This window comes from Phalacrocorax aristotelis, chromosome 1, assembly GCF_949628215.1.
Source record: "Phalacrocorax aristotelis chromosome 1, bGulAri2.1, whole genome shotgun sequence".
NCBI lineage: Eukaryota > Metazoa > Chordata > Aves > Suliformes > Phalacrocoracidae > Phalacrocorax > Phalacrocorax aristotelis.
The window spans coordinates 185,934,575-185,960,527 of NC_134276.1; the positions used below are offsets into that span (position 1 = coordinate 185,934,575).

The 25,953-nt window shown below is 37.4% G+C and overlaps 1 protein-coding gene across 4 annotated transcripts in view; it reads right to left on the bottom strand.

Annotated features, from left to right (window-relative positions):
* The window catches only part of PPHLN1 (periphilin 1), a 73,246-nt gene that overhangs the window by 24,419 nt on the left and 22,874 nt on the right, over positions 1-25,953 (bottom strand). For 2 of the 4 annotated variants that reach the window (XM_075080984.1, XM_075080985.1), the window contains exons 6-9: positions 20,145-20,401; positions 16,104-16,186; positions 10,751-10,870; positions 8,046-8,186 (exon numbers count right to left, since the gene is read on the bottom strand). In XM_075080984.1, coding sequence (XP_074937085.1) covers positions 8,046-8,186; positions 10,751-10,870; positions 16,104-16,186; positions 20,145-20,401 — 601 coding nt within the window. The remainder of the gene's footprint in view (positions 1-8,045; positions 8,187-10,750; positions 10,871-16,103; positions 16,187-20,144; positions 20,402-25,953) is intronic. The other 2 variants (XM_075080987.1, XM_075080986.1) reach the window with 1 other exon arrangement.

Below are 25,953 nucleotides of genomic sequence, written 5' to 3' on the forward strand. Positions count from 1 at the left end.
AATTACAGCAAAATAAACTGTCACACACAAAATCTTCCCTAGACAGTAAATGATAGAAAGCTAAAGGTGAATTCTATCTGATGTATTTGAGTCTAAGAATGAAAATACCCTACTGCTACTGTATACATGTGTACATATATGGTTATGTTCTCTTAAAAGTATCGCTTTAATAGTGTTGCATATTAAATAACACTCACTTTTTATCAGCTTTCCAACAAAAAAAAGCTGCTGGCAAAAAGCTGAAATGTGGTAATACATTTCCTTATTAAACTATACCTTCGGGTGCTGAAGTAAAATGAGTGAGTTGTACTGATTTTGCATATGCAGCAGTTTGTAATTATGAACACTGCAGTACATACCAAATAACCCGTTAATGTCCATGGAAAGGCAAGAGAACAAACCAAAAAAAAAAAAAGCAAAGTGAAGGACTGCAACTTGTAAAGCATGGTGACCCAAACACAAGAAAAGGAAAGTAGATACATTTTTCACATCCTTTTAAAAGTATCCTGCTTTAAATAGATGTATTTGTACGAAGAATCAATGATATTATGAGAATACTGACTAAAACCTTTTACGTTCTCCATCTTGCAGTTCCAATAAACATCAAAACACAGATTTTTAACAAACAGCTCAGATTTCGAAAACTGAAAGATCACAGCACAAAAAAGACTTAAGGCAAGTGAGAACTATATAAAGATGCAATAAGCATAACAGCTTAATTGGTTTGATTTTGCAATGGTAAAAATTAGGGAGGTCTAGAATAAATATTATAAGACAGTAGAAAAATCAGCAAGTCAGAATTAATATGGAAGAAAAAGTGCCTAAGAAGGTGTAAAAAGTAATAAATGACTTGCCTTGTATACAAGGAGGGGGGTGATGATACAAGGAAACTAATAAACTGCAAAAGGATGAAACAAGATCACAGGCAGATGATATCATTAAGTAAAGGAACTGTCATCAATTTTTCTGAGAAGCCTAAAGCAAAATACTAAAACTTGAGACAAATGTTTTCTTGGTTGGGAAAAAATAACAACTTAATTACATCTTACATTTAAATAAAATAAACATAAGCTCAGAGGAGGCCTGATAGATACTATGCTACCAACCAAATTAGACTGATGATGGTGAGTTCATCATTAAAGGTCTTGCTACTGTGTCTTAAGTACACAAGGTTTGAAGGACAACAGGAAAGCTAGGAGGGAACCAAAATCTACACCTTCTCTGTCTTTTCTTCTCATCTCGCCTGTTACTCTTGTCAGGTCTACTCCCATCAGAAACAAAGTAGGTCTGACCTCATCCACCATCAAGAAATAATCCTTTAATGTGTTCTCTAGCTACTGTTCCAGTTCCCTCAGCTTCACTTAACTTACCTACCTCTTAACTCGTATTTTAATTAGGGGATTTTTTTCTAACCTAGATCATTTTGCCTGAAATGAACAACAGCACAAGCAGACCAACAAGCTAATCTAAAGAAACGGTAACCTGTTTCCCTGGCTCAGCTGAAGTCAAAAGAAAGGTGCATCCAAGGCCAGCTAAGACAGCCTCCTTCATTCCTTCCTGGATTCCCATTAGTCCAATTTATTCATTTATGTATTTTACTACAACTGCCAAAACTTAAATGTTTAACCTAACATACCCTGAACTTATAAAATTCTTCTGATACACTTACCATGGTTTCTCATTAGCTTATTCCTAGCCAGGATATGGAAGCTATCTCATATTTATATCCTCTTCCACCTTTGCACTGTCAAAGCACTGTAAAACAGTTTTGTTTGAAGCAAAACAAAACTAGCAATGCACACAGGACAGGGTGGGGAAGAAGGCATGCAGTATACTTCCATACATTACAGAAATTGTAACTATTTTATCATGACAGGAATACCTGTACATTTTTTTCATGATCTGATATTAAAACCAAAACTTTCTTAACTAAATCCTCACAATGTAAAGTTTGACTTTATGAGCTCTCAGAGTTTTCTCAGAGCAGCACTGCCAGAGAACAGGGTCCCATTAAAAATTTTTAAATACACACAAAGACAATTTAGTTATTGCTATATAGACCGTACCAGAACAAGAGATCTGACAAAGCAGGGGAACAAGAAACAGTTCTTTTGAAACTACACACACTATAACTACTATAACTTAACTGTTTTTCTCACTTAACTGCAACTTCTAGGCCAGAGATTTAAGTAATTTACCTAAAAATGAAAAGCAGTTAGACAGCAGATCTGGAAACAGAATCTGGACAGCGTGTTGACCCAGCCACACACCCATTTTTCCTTCTTTCTATGCACTATATCTATGAAATTTCAAATGCAAGCTTTAGAAAGATCTGTGATTTTCAGCATCTTCCAGCAAGAAGGCCTTCCACTACGGATAACAGTTTGTTAATACTACTGAGGGCCGTTAACAACTAATATTAATTTAGAAAGCCAAGTAAACAAGCAATTAATCCAAATGTTTAAACACTTTAAAATATTATTCTGAACATTTAAAAATATTGTTGAACTGAAAGCATCCAGTGAGACAGTGACTCCATTAAGAAAAAAAGCATTCATGAACACATTAATTCCTGCTCTTCCTTCTTAGATGCCAGAGCTCTGTGCTAATAGACAAATTGAGGTCTGAGTGTCGAATCTCATTCAGAAACTTAGAGGTTTGATTTTTTGCCAAAATCAAGGAAGATACTTGGCTCACCTGGCAAAATTTGTCTTCAGAAAATAATGCATTTTCAAAGGTAACCCATGTCGCTTCAACATTTAAGAAACTGGACACATAATAATTGACTAATTAATACAATGTTGCAGACTTGATGTCTAGACAAGATAAGACATTTCAAGAATCCCTGCGACTCATGCTCATAAGGAACAACAAAGAGATAGCCTTTTGTGTAACACCAACGCTGAATTGCTCCAACTGTGAATTTAACACCAGGGATGCATTTGTCATCACTTCCGAAAAAGCCCACACTTCAGCACATTACGTGCTAAAAGCATAAGCTGATCCTTAACTACATAAAAACAGGAACTAAACAAATCCAAAACAATACTTTAATGTATAATGCATGTTATTAAATGCAAAAATATAAAAAAAAGTGCATCAAATTGTTACATCAACAACCTATGAATATTCATTGGCCTTGACACGCCAGTGCAAAATTCTCTGCTATGCTATTCTGAAGTACCCAGACCAATTTTTTAAACACCTGTTTAACGAGCTTCTACCCCACCACCCTCAGATGACATATAACATCAAATTTCAAAATTATAATTGTGAAAGAAAGGGGGAAAGGCATGTTCGAAGGCATAAGGAAACTCTTAGCTACAAAAAAAATGCCAAACAACCAGAAAGCTTTGCACCAGGATGGAAGGGATCAGTTTTCCGAGTACCTGCTGCAGGGAAGTGCCAGGAAAGATCCTGTTCTACCAACCACAAAGTGGCAAAGCTGACAGGTCCTGGGAACTCAACCCCCCCCTGAGAGCAGCTGAGCCCACTCCAGGTGGAACAGGTCCCTCACCTCCCAGGTGAGGCCAGCCAAAAGCAGGGGACCACAGCAAGGAGCTCGGACTCCGCAGTTCAAGGATGGGGACAGGAAACTGCCAAGAGGAGCAGGGAGCAGAAACTGTGTCTGTGGTGGAAATAAAGCATGTTCTGGAGAACAGCATGCAGGACTGACAACAGCTGAGCTCAGCGAGAGAGCAGTGAAACACTGAAAGAGGCTGTCCAGAGAAATAGGAGAGTCTCCTTCACTGGAAATATTTAAAGTCTGGACAGAGCCCTGAATGACCTGATCTAAGGCCTTCTCTAAGGTTTCAAGAAAAGATTGGGGAACTTTACGAAAGACTGATATGAGTGATATATAAGACACAGAGATGGACTTATTTAAACAGAACAGCTGTATGAATATTTCATTCAATTTGAATTTCATTCAAATAGGGGATTTTTTTGTTATTGTTTTTCTTAAGAGAAACTTGTTGAAGTTTAACAAGGGCAAGTACTGATTTTACACCTGGGGCACAGCAGCACTGGATGTACATACAGACTGGGGAATGAGAGGCTGGAGAGCAGTCCCATGGAGAGGGACCTGGGGGTTCTGGTCGATGGCAAGTTGAACATGAGCCAACAGGGTGCCCTGGCAGCCAAGAGGGCCAACCATGTCCTGGGGTGCATCAAGCCCTGCATTGCAGCCGCTCGAGGGAGGTGATTGTCCCGCTCTGCTCTGTGCTGGTGCGGCCTCACCTAGAGTATTGTGTGCAGTTTGGGGTGCCACAGTACATTAAGGATATAAAGCTACTAGAGATTGTCCAGAGGAGGGCCATGAAGTTGATGAAGGGTTTAGAGAGGAAGACATTTGAGGAGCCGCTAAAGTCACTTGGTTCATTCAGCCTGGAGAAGAGACTGAGGGGAGACCTCATTGAGGTCTACAGCTTCCTCACAAGGGGAAAAGATGGGGCAAGTGCTGATCTCTTCTCTCTGGTGACCAATAACAGAACCCGAGGGAATGGCACGAATATGTGCCGGGGGGGTTTAGGTTCAATATTAGGAAAAGGTTCTTCCCCCAGAGGGTGGCGGAGCACTGGAACAGGCTCCCCAGGGAGGCAGTCACGGCACCAAGCCTGACGATATTCAAGAAGCACTTGGACAACGCCCTCAGAGACATGGTGTGAATTTTGGGGTTGTCCTGTGCAGGGACAGGAGTTGGACTCGATGATCCTTGCAGGCCCCTTCCAACTCAGGACATTCTATCATTCTATGAACAGAATATATCACAAGCTGCCACTCCCCGCACCACTGCCCAGGGCATCAGGCTGCCTGTTTCTCTGCGGTACAGCAACGAATCTGCTCACAGTGCAGTTTTTTGCCTCTGGGTTTACCTGAAGCAGTACCATACTATGAAGTAAAAGTACATATTTAGAAAATTTTGCTCTTTTTCCTGGCTAGAGCTTTAGAGACAGATAGATATGGAGAGGACAAAGCAAAATGGGAGTTTGGAACAGCAAGAATACCTGGGAATAAGGATGAGGATAAATGTGAACTGAAAAGCGACCACCACTAGATCCGGTGCTCCAGGAGAAGGCAAAAGAGGACTGGTGGGTCAAGCCTTCTAATCAAGTCTCACTTTCCCGAACACTAGATGGACCCTCACCAACTCTTAGACACATACCCAGTGGCACAAGAAGTGATTTCTACCCTGATTTATTTATTTTAAACACTTCAATAGCTGTCCAGCAAAGACTAAAAACCAATCTTTTGGGAATCTTGCTTCGCAGAAGGATTATGGCTTCACCATTTTTGCAGCATAACTTTTTGCAATAAATATTTTATTTTAGTAATCCTTCCACAAAATTACGTTCCAGAAACACTACATTGAAACTAGGTATTCAGAAGCTACCTGAACTGGAAAAAAAGTCCACAGAACAAAAAACTTTTCTGCTGTTATTTGAGTCTTCAGACAAATAACCAGAAACAAATTATATAAAACCTTTCTTATAAATGTATTCTATATTTCATTATCAAGTCAGTCTTCCTATTCCTAAAGTGTATCATAGCCTACAGTTCACTTTTCAGATTTAAATGTTACATCTATATAAACAACACAGCATGACTAGCGATAGTATTTATTTGCATGTTAAGGACCAATTTTACTCTGCAAAAACCAGAAACATACCTTCAGTTAAACAGCATTAAAACCAGTACAAACTATACTGAGCAGTTCATCCAAAGAACATGTAGTAAGCAGTTTACCACAGAACTGCAGATTTAGTTTCCATTCCACTCTCTGCTCCCTCTTTCATTCCTTGTCAAAGGCAGAGAACTCAAGCCACACAGAATTAAACCAAATTTACTTTTAGATGCTGACAACTCAAAGTCAACAGAATAGCACGCCAACTTCTACAGAGAGACTGCTTCCATATACAGTAGGAAGATACACAGTATTTCACAATTATGAAAATCATCAGAACTATCATAACAATAAATTTTCTGGATTTTGTTTTTAATTGCTGAAGCAGGAGTTACTTTTAAACATTTATCTGAAAAACACGTAGGTCATTTTACAGTCTGAAGTTTAAATGATTAAATATATAGCTTGTCTAGCTCTCAACAAATTCACAGTACCTGGTTTTATTAAAAAAAAAAAATATCTCGTTCAGCTGAATAAAATGTATTGAAGATGCTTCCAGTATCATTCTAAAATCTTACTTTAAATTTTCAGAAGCTGAGAGCTTCAGTATTCAAATCAACAACAGGATGAACTGGTTCTACAAAATCCAAAACTTTTAAAGTTATTCCTCAGGCTTTTCTGAGCTAAACTCCTAAACGTATTCTGGTTTACAGAACATAACCTAGATTTCCTTAGTGATAAGTGCAAACTCTACCAAACTTAATCACATTAGACCATACTGAAAACAACATATCGCTTTTATGCCCAAATTTTCATCTGTCTTCACTATAAGAAGCCTGTCCTTCAGACTAAGGGGTAGATCTTTGTGGGAAATAAACTCACAGATTAATCAGCATCAGGCTAAATAATCACAATTGCTATTTTTCAAAAATCTGCTCCTAGTCTTCATTTTTTTCAGTTTGTCATTTTTAAATAGTCAGAAGTTTACACGTTTGCTAGCAGCTGAATTAGGCCGTGTGTGACCTGGTGATCAGACATACAGGGTTAAAGGAACTGCATGACGACTCTTGTAGTTACAGCGTGCTCCAGTTAAGTCCATCTCAGCCAGACCCAGCCCACATGCAAAGCCATGCTTGCTAGGTACATGATCATGCAAAGTCAACATTAAAAAAAAAAAAGAAACAAGAACATTTGAGTAGAAAGTTATTTTTCAAATGTCAAGAAAAAAGGAACAACAGTGTTAAAGTACAGGAAATGGGCTCACAGGCAACAGAACAAAGACCACTAGAATTAAGATGGAAAACGAAGACCTAGAATAAGCTTATCTCAAACACGAGAAGACACCTATTTTCTTGAAGATGTTATGAGATAATCATGAGGTAGAAACGTGATCTATATTTCCCTTCCACCCGTCCCAAGCATATACTGGAAACACTGTAAATCAGAGCAAGTTTGAAGAAAGTAATCTCTTTCTTCCACCCAAATCATAATCCTTAAAAGCAATTTCCAGAGTTGGGCATAGTTGCATTTACATCAGAAAGATGAAAGTCAGAAAAATCTCCAAACTCTCAATTTAAAGTTAAGGAAAAAAAAAAAAAAAAAAGAAAACAGAACACTTTGATTATTTATGACAAATGAAATTTAAGGTTATTGTAGACAGTTTCCTTACTGTGAGGTGATATCATATTAAAGACTAATACATGAATAAAATTCCATTGAACCTTCTCAAAAACTCAGTGCTACAAGAAGAGTAATAGAAATCTTGGGGATTAATTTAATACAAAACAGTACTCAACACAAAAGAGAAAAGAATACAAATTTTGGACACAACATCCCTCCCTCATCCAGATAAAAAACACTGTCAAAGCAAAACTTAAAAGGTTTTTTTATCTTCAGAGAATGACAAAGGCACTGAGATTCAAGGCCAATTTATAAAAAACGAACACAAAAACCCAACGACACAAAAACCCCACCAAAAATCCACAACAACAAAACCAACCCCCAACAGGCAGCTTATAGTGTTCAATCCCAACCTGCATATATTTAAGGAAGTTACAGCATAAAAGTGATTTTTGATAATTTGATCTCACATGAAGCCTTACTTTTTAATTACGTTTGAAGTTATCTGTATTATATTTGATTTAAAAACAATTATTCAAAGCAGCAGTCATTTTCTGGGCTTGCAAAACAGCAGGTGTTGCGTGTAAGTTACAGAAAACTACCACTAATTCCCATGTGCAGATAAATGCCATGCTTCTTCAGAATTAAACAGACGGAGATATTATCATCACATCATCTCAAGAAATCAGATTGCATTCATGTTATGCTCGAAGAAGAAGGAAAAAAATAAATCAACATATTTCTAGCAGATCAAACCATTACACAGGTACTATAACAGTGACACAATGCCAAGAGGACTCACCTGTTCAATCTCCTTTGTCTTAGTCGCAATTGCTTTTGAGCGGCCAAGAAGCTGGCCATCCTCATATAATTCTGTATTATCGGTTACATTTGTTTCTGCTTCCTCTGTTTGTTCAACATATAATGGAGCTGAAGATCCAGCCTTAAAAAAAAAAAAAAAAAAAAATCCATTTTAAGAGCAAAATAAAAATCTCAAGGTGTGAGACCAAAAATAAAACCCAAATACAGTTAGATATGAGCTTGCTTATCACAGCTATTAGTATCATTGCTACAATCTAAAAGATACAGAAATATGGATTTTAAACATGTAAAAAACATGACATTATAAAACTCCTGTGACTCAGTCTTGACTGTGTAAAGACAATGATGTCAGATAACCTTCACGTGCTATTCTGCTCAGAAGGAACTTGTATATGTGATATTTATAACACCAGCTAGCAAGAAAAATCCATAATGAAAGTGGGATTAGTTTTCTAGGAAAGGATAAAAGTAATAAAAGGTAAATAAGCATTGACAAAATCAAAATGCTGTCAGAAAGAACTCGTGCAGTGTTCAGGACCACAGGTTTAATAATAAAGGAACAGAGATACCTATTCTATAGCAAAGGCAAATGTGCGCTTAGAGGATTCCTGATGAGAATCTTACTGAAGTACCAAAATTGTATAAGCTTCCCTCTAAAACAGAAATTAAGACAGCATCCCTGCCCCAAAGAAAACAGACTCCCACTCCAAGGAGTCTATATGGAAGATGTATAAAGAGAAGAAATTGCCACAGGATATTTAAATCCAGTATTATGGAACAGGTTTGTAGAACGTAGTAAAATACTTCTTTTTTAAAAATAAGATTTGAGAATTGAAGAAGATGCATAAAAATATTTTCTACTATCAAAAGTAAAGAGGTGGAGAATTGTAAGACTTAACTAAAATGAATGTGAAAAGCATTAGACAAGAAAGAAAAAAAGCTTAAGTGGTCCTATGAGCATCTGCTCAAACCTTGGCAGGAATATAAACCATTAAGATTACATCCCAAATTTTGTTACTGCAGTAAATAATGAAATGCCTGAAAGGGAATAAAGGCTGTTAAAAAGTTCAGTGCAACACAAAGTTCAACTATGAAGCACTATGTAAGATAAACTGGAAGAAGCTAAAAACCTTTGCAATTCATACACGACAGCCTACTAATCAAGGTGAGAAGTATCCTTTCTCTAGGACTCAGAATGAGATGCCTCACCTCCTTCATTAGCATTCCTGTAGCACACCTTCTTAGTCAATAAATCATCTCAGATTCTGCCATAATCAACTACAATTGTTTCATCTTGAATCTTTATTTTTAAACTTTTTGCCACTGCAATTTTCTCTGAGGTGCAGAGGAAGCTTTAAACAACTCTTCTCCATATGGGCCACCGTGTTGTTTTCCCCCTTGCACTACCTTCCCCTCATCAAAAACAGGAGTGACATTTCTCTTCACCATTAATCTCCTGCACCTCTCAGAAATGTCCATGCATATGTTCTCCTCCATAGGGTATTCATGCTTGGATCAGTTTGCTGCTGCTTCTTCTTCCTCACTCCATCCCCTCCCACCCTTTATTTTTTAATTGCTTTTTTCATTGAGGCAAATGAACAGTTTATTTACCCAATGGGATCTTCCTGTCCAGTATCAAGACACTGTTGATACACTCAGCCATTACATCAATGGACAGGACTTACAAGTTCAGATAAATACGGATCCAGTGAGTTTTATTTCTCTGATCTAGTCCTTAGGTTCCACAAGCGTGAAATACACGGAGGAAACCTGATGCTTCCCAAGATGCTTTTATTTTCCCTCAAATTATTTACAAACAAATATAAAATACCCATTACTTATAAACTTTAAGACACATGACTTTGTAAAGTCAGCTCTATATTGTTTCTGTAAGATTCTCTCTGAAGTTGAAGCAAAGTGAAAGGTGAGGATGAGGTGATCACAGAATTAACAGACTATTTTACAAAAAGACATTGCATGACATTTGGTTTTAAATGACACCTACATCTTCCACTAACACAGCAGAATCCAAAAAAGACATCCTATCCAAGAGCAGCATAACAAATACTGAAAAAGGCTATTAACACACTCCAATATAGAAGACAAGGAGGGGCAAGAACAGATGGGTATAAACTGGCAGTTAATGTTTATTAATAACAAAATAAAGGTTCTGGGGAAAAAATACCTACCCACTGCTGTACCAAGGCAAAAGCTGAATTTTTAATATAGAGGAGAACTGCTTTCTGGAAAGGAATACATTACATGGCAGGCTGAAATAACTCAAATCAGAGTTTCTCTTCTACTCTTATGTTTTACATGTACACTCATATTCTGACTCAGAAGTCCCTTGCTGATTTTAAGGAGTTTAGTAGGTATACATACTTACACTAGTGCAAAAGTTCCTTGGAGAATGCCTGGGAGAGCTGAAGCCTTATTTTGTCAGTTGTAGCTCAACGTGAATTCAAATGATACTAACAAAACCTACTCTGCTTTTGTGGGTTTTTTGTTTTGTTTTAAATAAATAAACAAACAAACAATCTCCCTCTCACTCCCTTTCAACAAACATTTAATAGCATAGGCAGACAAATTCAGGGGTAAGTTACAAGATGTGCCTTTCAGGAGACTATAGAAAAACAAGAGTCTCTTGGTGTAATACTTAAAAACAAATTAATACTCCTGTCTTACATCATACTCTGTTATTTCAGGTAAATTGCTTTCATCGGCCTTCTCTGACTTTTCAGCTGCCCACTTGCTTGCAGCTTCTGCAAGTTCCTTTTCCGATAGTCTGTTGCTCTTATCCAAGGCCTGTACAAAAACATTATAGTCAAGGTTTAACATGAAATATATTTACACATGGCAAAATATCTTCAAAACACAAAGTTATTCAGATCCCCAAAACATTTTAAAATATGAAATAGGGAAGTTGAAGCTATTTCATTTGCTGACTGATTTCTTTAAAAAGAAAAGTGGGTAGAGAGAAAAAAAGAAAGAGGAGAAAAAAGATAAATCTATTAAGTTCAGTAAAATGCTAAAAAAAGCATCACACTTTCAGATTCAGTTCCGTTAAATTCACAGGACAGAGGTAACATAAAAACCATTTCAGACCAGTTGCATTTAAGGAGACATGGATCAAATGGGCACTAAGAAGTCAGACACAGATGTGAAGTGATCTAATGATTCAGTGTGATTTTTCAGGCATAAAAGGTTGTAACAAATTCAAACTAAACTATTAAATACTGTGTCGGGTATGAAACCTAAGGGACAAAAAGTATTTTATACATACTTTAAATGATCAGAGCTGCTTCCATTAAAATTAACTATTTATTTGGGGGGAATATTGATCATTTATAATAGTCAGTCATGGCTTTATGGCCTTTTAATCTAACTTTTCAGATTGAAATACTCATATATATATATTTTAAAATTGATTTTACTCTAAAAATATGATTTAACTTTTACTAAGAGAGCAACAAACAATGACAAATACCCACGTACCAGAACCATTTCAGAAATAGCAAGGTTTATGAATCTTGTTACCACTACATGCGTATTTCATTTGAATCAACTGTATGTATAGAAGCATCCATCCAAGAATCTATACAACTCTGGCGTTAAGTACTGCAAGACTAAGGTGGCTATCTAAAAAAAAGATACAAAAATACTACTGCCTGAAAAACGTTGGCACAATTTCTACCCAATTCTTATTCCATCTTACTGAATAGATGGACAGAGAAAAGCAAACAAAAAACCAAACAAAAAATCCAACGCTCCCCGCTCTTACCATCAGTACATTCCAAATTACATAAATGGCCAGAGGAAGCAAATACTGTGACCTGTAATAAGACCGCTTCATCTTCAGACCTTTTGTGCCTACCTCGAGTAAAATATTATCCAAACATCTCTGTGCTGTAGTATGCCGTAAGTATACAATTCACAGAACCCTTCCAGGATTCTGTGTCTTAAAGACACCACTTCTACCTGAGTCCAGAAGGGAAGTGCAACACAATGTTAAAACAGGAATCGCTCTTTTCTATAATTGTAAGTTACAGAATTATTAGCAGTGACATCAGGAGGTGACAAAGTTCAATATACAGGGGTACAAAGAGGGTTCTTAAAAGAAAGGGGTAATATAATTCATAGAATAATTAGCCCAGCTCACCTTTTCAAACTACGCAATTGTTCTTACTTAGTCTCGCTACAAATTATCTGCTGCCAAGATTTTTACCCCCATGTTCTTATTCCCCATAGTATGCCTACCTTTTACCTTTAACCTGACTTCTCCCTATCTGCCAAAAAAGCTCTTGTATTGTGGGACTATTATGAATCTCTCCCTTTCCTCATATGTAGCTCTGGCCAATACTAACAAAAGAAAAGACTAGTGTATTTGTCACCAGACAACTTTGCATGAAATGAAGATAAATAACATCTCACATGACTTACAATATTTCCACAAGCCATAAACTAACCACTCTAGGATCTACTGGAATACAGCAAAAAGAATCTGTTTAGTTTAATCTCACTAAATTTAATTTTATAGGCCTCATGTCAATAAATATGTTTTTAAAAATCCTGAGTGCATTTTACAGAATAAAGTAATGGCGTTTCCACAGGTACAATACAACTGAAGAACAGGAACATATTTACTTAGGCTGCAAACTTGTAAGAAATGAACAACAATGAATCACAGAACCCCAGGTTGGAAGGGACCTCAGGGATCATCTAGTCCTACCTTTCTGGGAAGAGCACAGTCTAGACAAGATGGCCCAGCACCCTGTCCAGCCAAATCTTGAAAGTGTCCAACGTGGCCAAGTCAACCACTTCCCTGGGGAGATTATTCCAATGGGTGACTGTCCTCACTGTGAAAAATTTCCCTCTCACGTCCAATCGGAATCTCCCCAAGAGCAACTTGTGTCCACTCCCCCTTGTCCTCTCCATGGGACTCCGTGTAAAAAGGGAGTCTCCATCTTCTTTGTAGCTGCCCCTTAAGTACTGGTACATGGGGATGAGATCCCCTCTGAGCCTCCTTTTCTCAAGGCTGAGCAAACCCAGCTCTCCCAGCCTATCCTCCTATGGCAGGCTTCCCAGTCCTCTGATCATCTTGGTGGCCCTTCTCTGGACCCCTTCCAGCCTGTCTACATCTTTTTTGTATAGAGGGGACCAGAACTGTACACAGTACTCCAGGTATGGCCTGACAAGCACTGAGTAGAGTGGGATAATGACTTCTTTATCTCTGCTGGTGATGCCTTTTTTGATGCAACCCAGCACCCTGTTGGCCTTCTTGGCTGCAGCAGCACACTGTTCACTCACGTTGAGCTTTCTGTCCACCAGGACCGCCAAGTCCCTTTCCACAGAACCGCTCTCCAGCCAGGTGGATCCCAGTCTGTGCTGCACTCCCAGATTATGTTTTCCCAGGGGAAAGACCTTATACTTGTCCTATTGAACTTCATATGGTTCTTGCTGGCCCACTCTTCCAGCCTATCCAGATCTCCCTGCAGAGCAGCTCTCCCTTCTGCGGTGTCTACTTCCCCACTCAACTTGGTGTCATCTGCAAACTTCATCAGGCTACACTTGATGCCGTTATCCAGATCACTTACAAAGATGTTGAATAACATTGGGCCCAGTATCGATCCCTGAGGGACTCCACCTGTGACAGGTTGTCACTTTGAAAAAGAGCTATTTACCACCACCCTTTGGGCACGTCCCGTCAGCCAATTCCCCACCCACTGCACGGACCATGTTTTTTATATCTCATGTGTTTTTATATCTCATAAAAACCATATCTCATGTGTTTTTTGTATCTCATAAAAAACAACCAAACCTCCTCCCCTTCCTCAAAACAGAGGTATCTTTTTCTTCTTTTGCCTTATTTATAACGCAAGAACAACAAAAATCTGTCAGTTTTCTGCTATCTTTGCTGGGAAACTTCCCGTCTCACACATCTGCCTTTTGCTTTAATTATGCTGGATACAGCCTCCAAGGCTTGCAGTCCAGACAGCTATTAGAGAAACACAAAAGATTTCATACCACAGTCAATTAAAGAGGTGGTTAAGATCAGATCACCCCAACATATATTAATTCACATGTATGAATATGTAAAAAATTAATTAAAAGGCACATAAGTATACCTTTCCAGATTTGCATGTAGTTACTACAGTGAAAAGAGATATTGCTGCAGAAGCATATACCTCTGTAAGTATTGCAAAGCTGAATTATAACTCCTTTATAAAATAAAATGTATAGTTCATTTCTAAGTAGACTGTAAGACCCTGGCCCTAGAGCTGTTCATCATGTTTTGCCAAAACTTTTTCTGTCAATATTTCTATGTCAGTGAAGTGCTTGCACCGCTTAACCAGTCACAGTGTAATCCAGCCATCACCCCAAGAGGCACCACTGACTCAAGACAGTCCATTAGAAGCAGATTTTGGGACTTCAAGAGAAAAAGCAATAAAAGGTCACTGAAGTACTTCTGTTTCTGCAGCTGATGCATACCCAATAAATATTTGTGTTGTCCAGGGCAATGATTTCCAACCAGAAAGTTTCATTTTGTGTAACCTACATCAAGTGTCAGCAGATACATGCAAACTGCTGGCAAAATCCACAATACAGCACAGATGAGCCCTGACTGAAGAAAAAAGCAAAACATTTGAAGAACACTTCATAGGTCAAGCTCAAGCTGCATACTAATACAGGAGCAAGAGATTTTGCAATGCCTCCTTGTTCTCAAAGGTTTGTATTAAGCAAGGATTTGGTATTAAGCTGTAATATGCTGAGTCTGTAAGCAAAATAGGTGAACTAATTATAAAGTTTATTTTATAATCCAAATCAGTGTAACTTGTGCGTAACAGCTTTTATCTTACTTTCCTTATTTACATCACTGAAAATATATCGCTTGCCTCCCCCCTTAAGGACATTGGCAATTAGCTAATGCCTAGCACAGCAGTCCTAGAAGAGCTGCATAAGGGATAAGTACTTAGAATGGCATAGCACAACCAAAGCCTGATTTTTTTTCCCTTCCTAATTATTTCCTTCAGTCTCACCTTCTCACAACAAGAAGTACCTTTCTTCCTTTTTTTTTTTTTGTTCAAGCATTCCACTGCTTTTATTAAAAAGATCTCAAAAACCAGGCTAGTACACCATGCTACTTAGGGAGAATGCTACTTTTTAATAGGACCTTATTCACTTAGAACAATATAATGCATTGTTTCTTTATTTCTCATTGAAGTATTTCTCAACAATTTAAAGAATATACTCCTGTGGAAGCGTTCATTTTAACCTCAAAAATAATTTACAGGCAAGCAGTCTGTGACATGAAAATGTTTTTGCTGCCATAGGACAGCCAGAACAATGTTGAATGCTGGTTGTTCACCAGTGTTTATTAGCCTGTCCGTTTAACTAATTAGCAAGATTATGTAGTTGGTGCTCAACCCACAAGATTTTTTTGATGGGAAATTAAACAGCATCATTTAGAACATAAAACAGCATTCACCAAACTATCTTGCAGTGTGGCTCCCTTCCCAAGTAAACGTTATCATTCTTGCCACATCCTTGAGCAGCCCTGCTTCCAAGCCAGCTCTGCTATTCACATTATCTTCCCAGTCAGACACTTCACCACGCTGTTCCCAAACCCAGTCAGCTTAAGAATAACTGAAGGATGGAGTTCAGTGCAAGTACGGGCTTGCCCCATTGGGCTGTTGCTCCTAAAAACTGCTTCCCCATTTTCCTCCTTGCCATTCCTTTTCTAGCACACCCCGGACTTTGGAAAATTACAATTTTAAATACATACAGAACTCCCTTTCTCCTCAAATGACACAGTGAATACTGAATAAAAAGGGTAGTTGGTGTCATCATTAGACACACAGCATTATCAGCACCTTCCTGCCAGATAAGGGAAATCTATCCTCTGTTGGATTGCAGAGCAATTCAAAATGCTCCTTTCCTTAACAGCTACATAAGGTATCTTCTTCCAACTGAAGAAAACAATCCAACAACAATGAGTAATTTGAAACCATGGTGAAAAGTACTCAAAAAGAAAACCCACCTTAGACGAGGGTGCTGCTGTGGAGCCTGAAGGTGATGCATCTCTTGATGTTTTCAGTGATTGAACTGATGTCCTCTCTTTACCTACAATTAAGAAAAAAATTAATGATTGTAAAATTATGTTAAAGATATAAGTTGCAAATATACTTATTGGCTAAGAAAAATTGCAGTGAAATTCACTCAAGTCAGACATGAAATCTACACGCTCCATCATCTGATAAATACTGATAACACTTTCTTCTCTTTACAAAGATAGAAGAGATATAGCTAGATTATTTCACATATTTAGGAAAACCCATTGTCCTTTTTTTCAGCATTAACTGAAAGGGTGTGTATCAATATGATTTGGCAAGATGATGTGGTTTTCCTTTTTAATATTCCTGTAATAATATAAATGGGTGAAATATTGGACACCAGTCAATCACTCCAGGAAACCAGGCAGTGTAGGAACAGATTTAGCAGGCCACAGTATGTTGAAAAGCCCTGCCATGGGAAACAGTCCTGCACTGTATCACCCACGGGCTAGATGGTCTTTGCATTATCAGTGTTTTTCTTGTAAGAGTTAAAAATCGGCAAAATGACAATTCAAATTCACTGCGCTAACCACAGTCTGTGCATAGCCTTGACCGGTTACAGGCAGCCCGCAGCAGCAGAACTGGTTGCAGCATAAAACTACTAGTTTTCAACCTGTGGTCCATGGATTACATCTAAGGGATCTGCAAAAGGTAAATATGAAAAAAAGCAAATGCATTGTCAGTAGGCCTAAATTAACTAGGCTGTTCACACTCACTGGGAAATGGTTCACTGTTCACAAATGGAAAACGATATAGACTTACCTTGGCTTCCATTAAATTTGTATCAATATAATTAAGAAAGGGATGAATTAAAAAGTCTATTAAATACTTACAAAAATTGGGATATAAATTATATCAGTAGAACTATAAACAAATATGGCTTTAATTTAATGAGTCAAAGCAATAAAGAGCAAGCACAGCATCTCATTCCTAATAGCTGAGCTACTTTCTTTTTTTACTTAATGCCATATAGTAAGACTGCATTGTGTTGTATATGTTAAAATACCACTACCTACACGAAAATATAAGGAAAAGGCTGTTAAAAGTATGCATTTTGCATAATCGGAAATGTTTAAGAGGTATTTGAAAAGTTGGTCGTCTTCTCCTTTTTCACGTTTTCATACCATATTGCATAGTGTCAACTTAATACAAAGCAAAGATCAAACACCTGCTCATCTCTGCACATTGTTAAAGAGAGGCAAGTGAGTTACTGCTATGATGCTGAAGGCCTACTAATCCATGCAAAAATCTTCACAGCTACTGATGGGCCTTTTGAAAATGTTACTGAAAATAGTTGGGGAAATTACTCTGGCAAAAGCAAACATTACGAACGGCACTTTAACCCTCGATTTGACAATAATGCTAAACGGACAGCATCAAAAACATAGCAAGCAGCCTTATTTAGGAGTTTCTAGTAGCCATAAAACAAAAGACAAATTATTAATTACCTTTAACTAAAAAAGCTCTTTAACAATGACAAGAAATAGCAAAAAGAAAAACTGTGAAAAAATGAAAGTTCCTATAAATACAAAGTATATGACAAAACCAACAATGTGAAGATGGAAGTAATCATGTCTTTAATCTATCACTCTCCCCAAAGCACAGCATGTCTCCCTTGACACCACCACCAAGAAACAGGGAAGTTTTGCTCCTGTGATACTTGCTTTTCAGTCCCGTGGATGAGCTATCTCCTTTTAAATTTACAGACTACTGTAACTACATGCCTCCTTCATCACATTGGATTTTTTAAAGATTGTCTCAGCTGAGTAGATGAAAAAGCTGATACAAATGGCAGTAAGTTAAAGTTAAGCTGAGAGAGAATCCACCATTTAATTTGGAAACATTATTAGGCCATTTTTTCTGAATGTGCATGGCTATTTTGAACCCACAAGCCCTACCTGTACTACTGAACATGACACTTTCTGAATACCACTACTTGCATCTCCTCAGCATACCTACAAGACCCCGTACTGATTGGCCCAGTGAAGGAATACGACCCTGCTTCTCTCCATGCTCTCCTACCGTGGCTGAATGCCTGCCCTTTCCCACCCTTTAGCCAGCTTCTTTATGTCCCCCAGTTTTCTTTGTTCTAATCCTGTATTTGTCCTAAATTATGAAGGGCTGGAGACAATGGGATATTCCTCCTTCAGGCCAAACTGACTCAAATAGCATGATTTTAAACAGTATTACGATAATTAAAACATGCTGTATTGTAAGTTCTGCATGAAATAGTATATACCTCGCATGTTGTGAATCCATTTAAGTACAGACTAAAATGTACTGCTGATATATAGGAGATATGTCCAACTTCATGTTCCTTTTGAATGTGCAACAGATGAGCTTACCCAAGACAAATCATATTCAAACACGATTCTGAAAGTGTTATTTAAGCTGTTTATACCTTGCAAAGAGGCCATTTTAATTCAGTCATCTAGAAGAACAGTTTAGTAGTACTATTTTCCAGGGAACGGGCAGTTATAAAGAAATAGTCCAGTGTACAAGCCATCTGGTCTCTTAAAATTGATTTAAAGGTAATGGGGAGTGGTGTTTAACCATGCAATTGGAAAAAATATCCCCAAGCCACAGACCTAAATGTAACCTCCTCTCTCGACCAGCATCTTTCCTGGTTTGTTAAGATATCTGCTTCTACTTCACTACCCCCACTACTGTTTGAGTAATTCTGCCAATATACTACAAATGTGATAGAAGTCAGCGGAAAATTTTAGGAAAAACCTGAAACATTCCAAAATTTTATATGGTTTCTCACAACAATTTTTTTCCAGTTCCTGGTAATTATGATCTGCACATCTAGAACACTTCTACAGATTCAGTTGAATATCATATATTTCTCTTCCTCTCCTACACTTATAGGAATTCACTGAGTATTGCTACAAAATATTAAAAGAATTGCAGTGATGAGCTAAAGACAATTAGTATTCTACAAGGAGTGAAATGATTCCTGAATATTTAAACGACGTTAACTAAACTCCACAAGATCTTTTTTGGCAAGAACTGCTACATAATGGTCCAGTGCGCCACTCTGGAAACACACAATATGGCTATCAGTGATTAAAAAAAATATCTAATTATTTTTTTAAAAGCTGCCAAAACGAACAGTAGGTTTGTATAGTGTATAGTCCACTAGAAAGCATTTGCAGAAGGGGAAATCAAATTGGATTACTTCACATAAGCTGTACAAACAGCAGCAGCTAAGATTGTAGTATACTAAAAAAAGCTATTTTGCCTTTTTTTTTTTTCCAAATTATTTGTATAGGAAAAACTTAAATATTTTCAAAACAGATGGTACATTAGATTTCTGGGAAAGATTAACAGCCAAGTATATAAAAGGCAGAACATACACAGCAGAGATTTAACTGAGATATGTTTCACATTTCTCTGAGGAAAGCAAGATTTGAGAGAATCTGATGATGAGATGAAATTGCTAAAAAATAACCAGCTTCAAAACCCTAATAATACAGTTCTAAGAACATTTTCAGAAAACAAAACAAGTAGCAGTATGTGCTTTGATTTCTCCAATTTTTTTAATCCTTCTTTTCCCCTGGCTGCAGGAAGAAAAGTCTTCATCTGCTGCAGATGACAGCAAAGTTTCCTCTAAGGGAATCCAATGAAGCACATAAAGAAGTAACAGACGCAGTTGATGCTAAAAGGAAAATAACATACGATACTAGAAAAAACTGTGCAGCTGAAACTCCTACATTCAGTCTAGAGCCGCTGCTGAAGTAACACCTACAATCTCCCACATGAAATATATAAGGGAACAGAGAGTGCCATGAAACAACCAAGAACAGACCACACATAATTGGTACAAAATGCCTAGTTTTCTCATTGTAAAAGACAGTGATAGAGTTAGAGTTTTCAAGGCATCAACAGCATGAAAGAAAAAGGGCTTATACGATGAGTTGCAGTTTCACCTCACTAACCAGTTCTCATCATTAATCCAGCATTACCTTGCTGAGAAGAAATATTTCTTTTATGTAAAGATGACATACTTCTGCTATGCTGGGACTGGTGGAAAGGATAGGCTTTGCTTCTTTCAGGAGAGTAGCTTCTGCTGCTGACACTAGAGCCAGATCTGCTGTGCGGAGAATCCCTTCGGCTCCCTGGCGATTCCCTGAAGAAAGGAGAGTCCCTCTTATGAGGGGATCGCTCTCTCATATAATGAGAAGGATAGAAGCTTTTTCTTCTGAAGCCATCTCTGATGTCCCTTTGAAGACAAGAATAAAATAAAAGTTACTTGGTTATCCTTCCAATGTTTGTGGAACAGCACTAGACAATACACTGGCAACATTTTATGTCTGGTAAATACAAATAGGTTAGCTGTGGTCTGCAGAACACATCTGAAATCTTTGGCATTGTTAGAGTACTAGGCAATGAATGAAAAACAAGTAGAAAAAAAAACGTAATTTTTTTCAGATTTCATTCAGCTACTTCATTGCGAGAAGCTAGTTCCTTTCTATTTCTCGATAATACAGCTAAAATATAAGAGACATTAAAGAAACTGGGACTCTCATTTTATTTCTTCACATTCACTCCACTCCACCTGGAAATTAAGCCTTAATTTACAATAGCTAAAACTGCATATGCAGATATTGCTCATACTGTTTGGCTGTTTTTCAACTCTATTTTTCTCTTAGCCTTATTTTCAAGGGACTATGTCCCTCATTTGAATTCACACACCTTCCTATGGGACGTATCACTGAGGGATTTCTGTTTATATCCAGCAAGGACAAAAAGAAAAATGCAGACTATCCTCATGCCTATGCATCCACCCACAGTCAAACCCTGAATGAAAATATGAAGATTTATACCTACTAAAAAGTCTATGTCTTTCACAATGCACAACATTAATTTTGAACTTTACTGTAAAATGCCACAGATACACACTCAGTATCACATGAAACCAAACCGATTTGAAACCATAATCTATTAAACACCAAAATTTCTACTAAATTTATATATTGTTACTCCAGACCATACTCCAAATGTCCTGGTTACCTGCAAATTATATTAATATACATATATATGTAATGGTCAAATAAACAGTATCAAACTGAACTTTTCCTAAAGAATCTCAAAGCTAACAAACATGCAAACAAACACGTACTGAATCTAGACTTGTGACATTTGCCTTGGTCAGAAGACATGTTGCTAAGAGAAGCAAGTACTTCTCAGCTCCTCCACAGCATTGCTAAGTAAAAATAAAGACTTCACAGCATCTATAGCAAGGCAGAATGTACCTTATTTCACTGCTTTCCTCTCCTTTTTCTCATCATAGTCCAATATTTCTGGTGGTCTCATTTAGCACAAAGTAGCTATAGCTAATTTTATGTTGGCGGAGAAAAGGAAAAAAGCCCTCTAGTGTACAATTCCTATAGCATGTTACAGGCCCACATCTGTGACGGCTAACAAAGAACTTCAGTGTACCAAAGGTGTTTTGCACTGCTGAAACTACACAGGTAGCAGCACAGTAACACAAACCCTATTACATTGATGTATTTTATACAGTGCTGATTTGCTTCTTGCATGGAAAGCACATCTGCGTGAGTGGTTCTGCTTCAGAGCACAAACATCCCACAAGCAACGTTGAGTTATTTTGCAACAGAAAAACCATCGGGGCAGGGGCATAGCCAGTAAAAATACAGACAATCCTTCAGCTTATTTCTCCAATTCCAGACGGAATAAAGTACCAGGAAAATAAAACAAATCTTTATTTTGAAAATTTTCATAACTAAACTGAAATGTGAATCAATAGCTCTCAGCCACCCTGGTTTTCAGTAAAATGCCAGTGAAGCAAAGCCAGGTTTTACAGTTAAATAATTACTTCACTGTTAACAGACCACAGGCCTATTATAGGTATCTTATAGAAAAGCATATTTTACAGGTCTGCGTACCAAAACTGATACAAGACAATGTTACACAGATTTATATCCAACAGTTGTGCTAAAAATCAATATTCATTTCCTTTCTAAACACGTTTTCTTCTGTTTATTGCGACACTTTCTTCTCCCCAAGTGAGCCAGCAAAACAATCCATTAAGGAATTGTTAAATAGTAGCCTATTTAATAGCCTCTGTACAGTAGCCATTGTATAGATACTTGTATCAAAGAATGAAGCACCCTTCATCTTCAAAGGCCTAAGAGCAATGTACCCAGCTTTGCACACTACTCTTTAGGAAACGTGTAGATTAACGGGAGACTTTGCAGAAAAAAAATAACCGAAATTATCAGAGACTGAGAAAACACTTGTAATGAAGAAACACTCAAATCCCTTTGTCCACTTAAATTTAGCAAAAAGAAATCTAAAGAAGCCAGGCGAGTTCTCAAACCTATGAGACGTAGCTGAAAATCGGGAACTAACACTTTATCTGTGTTACATGTATGACCATTTCATGTAGCAGTAGACTTAAAACAAAAGTTCAAACTTTCAGTACACTACAAAGATTAGCTCTGCACTGAACTAGTTTGTCCAGTTAAGTGGAGGTTTTTTATTTATTAAAGAACATATTGATCAAATATTTATCAGGAATGAGCTAGGTATAGCACACTTCTTCAGTTTCCTTCTAAATCTCTCTCTTTAAATAATCTTATTTATTTTTAAAGTACAAGCTTTCTGGCAGCCCAGTACACCACTTTTATGAGCAAGTTATTAAGCCCTAGTATACAGAGAAGTTTATTATGGAAACGTTTACAGAGCCCCAGCTATTGCACACATGTAATAAATGTGCTAATATCCACGTAAGAATTTACAAAATATCATTGAAACACATGTTTAAATAGGAAAACATTTAAAAGCCTCATTCTACAATAATAATATGCACAAAAAAAGTAGAATCTTACTTTCCTTTTTAAAATTTTCATTTCATCACTCCATGGTAATTCTTAACTGGACCCTTTCTCCCACTGAACACTCAAGCCATTAACTATATTAAACCTGTTTTGGACAGCATTGCAACAGCACGCCATTTCTGATGTTTTCCATTAATGTAACGAACTACACTGAACAGAACAAAATAAGCATTGTTTTACTTTTTTTTTTTCCTTAAATACTTAAGCTAACATACACCTGCAATTTGGTAATGAAGGCCCCAATTCAGCAAAGCAGTTAAGCACATGCTTCAGATTCCAACACATACTCAAAAGGTTTATTGAGCAGGGACAATATTTAATAGAAGTGCAAAATTTTGTGCTTGGCTGTAACTTTAAAATAGAACTACTGCCCTTAATCAGAAACCCAGGGTTAATCCCTTTTGGATAGGATCCCTCTTATCTTTATACTCTGTATTCACATCTCACACTTAGTCCTGAAAGCACAATTTAGTTCTCTCAGCAGTGTTGCAACAGGAAGTATTAGCATTTTTAACCTCTACAAAACGTGACCATTAAATTCTCACTAAAGCTGATAATCTTGGATGAGCTGCTGAAATTTTGTAAGTATATAGCCATACCCTGATATATCATCCACCAAGGGCAGTTTAGGGAAGAGCACAAGCCTGAGAGTTATTTCAGTTAACCATGAGTTCCAGTTTCCTGGAGCAAAAACACAAATACAAAACAGGCAAAGGTACGGCTTTCTGCATAGCAGGAGACCAAGGGAATACAATACGGGAGATTTTCTGTTGGCAAAGGACCAGAGACACCACCTTTCCTGAACTACCACTGTCACTGAATACTTCTGGTCTCATCCCTCTCAACCGTCTTAAGCCCAGCAAGCCATTCAGCAGCAATGTTGAGGGAAACTTGAGGGCTACAGGAAGCCACCTAGTTTACAGAAGGGAGTGGTACAGCTTAAGCTACACGAAACAAAGACAAACACAAACTGGTGTGACAGTTTTATATTTTAAGAGTATATAAAGGCAAAATTCAACCACTTGCTAGATGCGAAATGCCTGGATTGGAGCTGTCCTTGGGTACATGAAAGCACATCACATGCAATACAGGAAGAAGTTTTGTTTGTAAGAGGAATCTTAGTTCACGCTCTTGAATTCATGCTACTGGGCAACTGTGTACAATACTTCATGCTTATTATTCTCCTGGACTTCTACATCCCAATATAGGCATCCATCTTGTCAACTAAAACATTAATCTACAACGTGGTCCAGCCACAGAGGACATCACTCACACTTTTGACACAGCACTGAAGAGACTGGCAACTCAACAGCATATTGCTGTGGAGCAGAAACTGTAGGTTCTTTCAGCAACTCACAGGTGAGTGCAGTCTATCACCTAGATAAAAAGTCAACAGAGAAGTTTATGTGACCCCTTTCATCTGAGAAGGATTACTGCTATTGTCAAAGGTGCTAGTCATTCCATTTATAGGATTGGCCTTGACAATTAACCTTGCCTAAAAGTAACTCTCACAATTCTATAAATAAATTGAGGAAATTCTAAGGCACCAGAGCCAGTGCAGAGATAAAACAGTAAAGATTTGAACCACACTCATTAACTCAATACACTTTCTCTGTCTCATAATACACAGGCAAGGGGGAGGAAGAGTGAAGGAAAAAAAAAAGGGAAAAAAATCCTTTTGCCTTCCATGTCAGGACACTGCAATGGCTAATAGAGCTACCAACGTCAGTCAGACGATATGGAAAACATTTAATAAAATATACTACACCCCCAGCCTCTAAGTTTCTCAAAAGATTTGTGGTGTTATACATCCAAAAAGCAAACAGAAAGAGTCAAGAATACCTCTACTTTTAACATCTTCAAAGTAAATGTAGGTGGTAGAAGATTCCAGCCACCATCCTCTCTCCCAGAACTCATTCCCTTTCTTTCCCAAGTATGCAGTACATGTTTCTGCAACAAACCAACAATTTACTTTAGTTCTGCTTCAGAGACTTACTATAATCTCTTGTTATTGTCCAAAGATCTTTATGCTGATTTATCATAAACTAAAACAATACAGTGAATTACACCATTGTAGATATAAGTAATTGCATCTTGTTCCATCGGCTTTCATTTGAACATTTGAAATGATGACAGATTTCTTATGACAACCGGCTTTCAACATTTTATGACTTGGCAAGTTAACTGCAGGATTTGTAAGTGATATTTGCTTTAAATGAAATTAACGTAATTACATCTAGTCAATGGAATCTTATTAACAGCTTTTCACATGAAGGCAAAAGGAAGCAGGCATTGCAGAACAGCAGTAAATCATGAAGAGAAGGCTAACTAGATATACCAAACGTACAATAAAAAATTAAAAATATATAGATGCTTCACATTTTTTTATGCTGTACGTAGTGCTACTGAAGTCATCATATGCAAACACCAAAACTCCACATTGATGCGACTTGTCCACCTCACTCAGCATGAAAGCTACTAAACTCATCTCTGTCCCCACCTCCTTGGGATGTCATGACAGATGAGGGAATAAAAACTAAGACAATTTGAATATTATAACAACATCAGAGAGAACCGCCTGCTACGTTCTTTAATTGAATAGTGAAGCTATGCACTTCTGGAAACTGGAAACCAGATTACACTCCTCTTTATCCTTAGTAAAGAGTACCCTCTTTTCTATTAAACTTGCTAGAAGATAAGCCCACACAATAAAAGTATATTTAAATTCAAACCCTCTTTCCATTATCTGACAAAGAGAAACTATGGTCAAGCATACAGATTAGGACAGAAGAACAAGAAAGAAATACCGAGTCCAGAAAAACACGAATTTAAGTTCTAAAGAATTAAGAGCAAACAGCTTTATACAACTGTATATGGAATAATGACAAAATATATTAATTAGACAAATCAA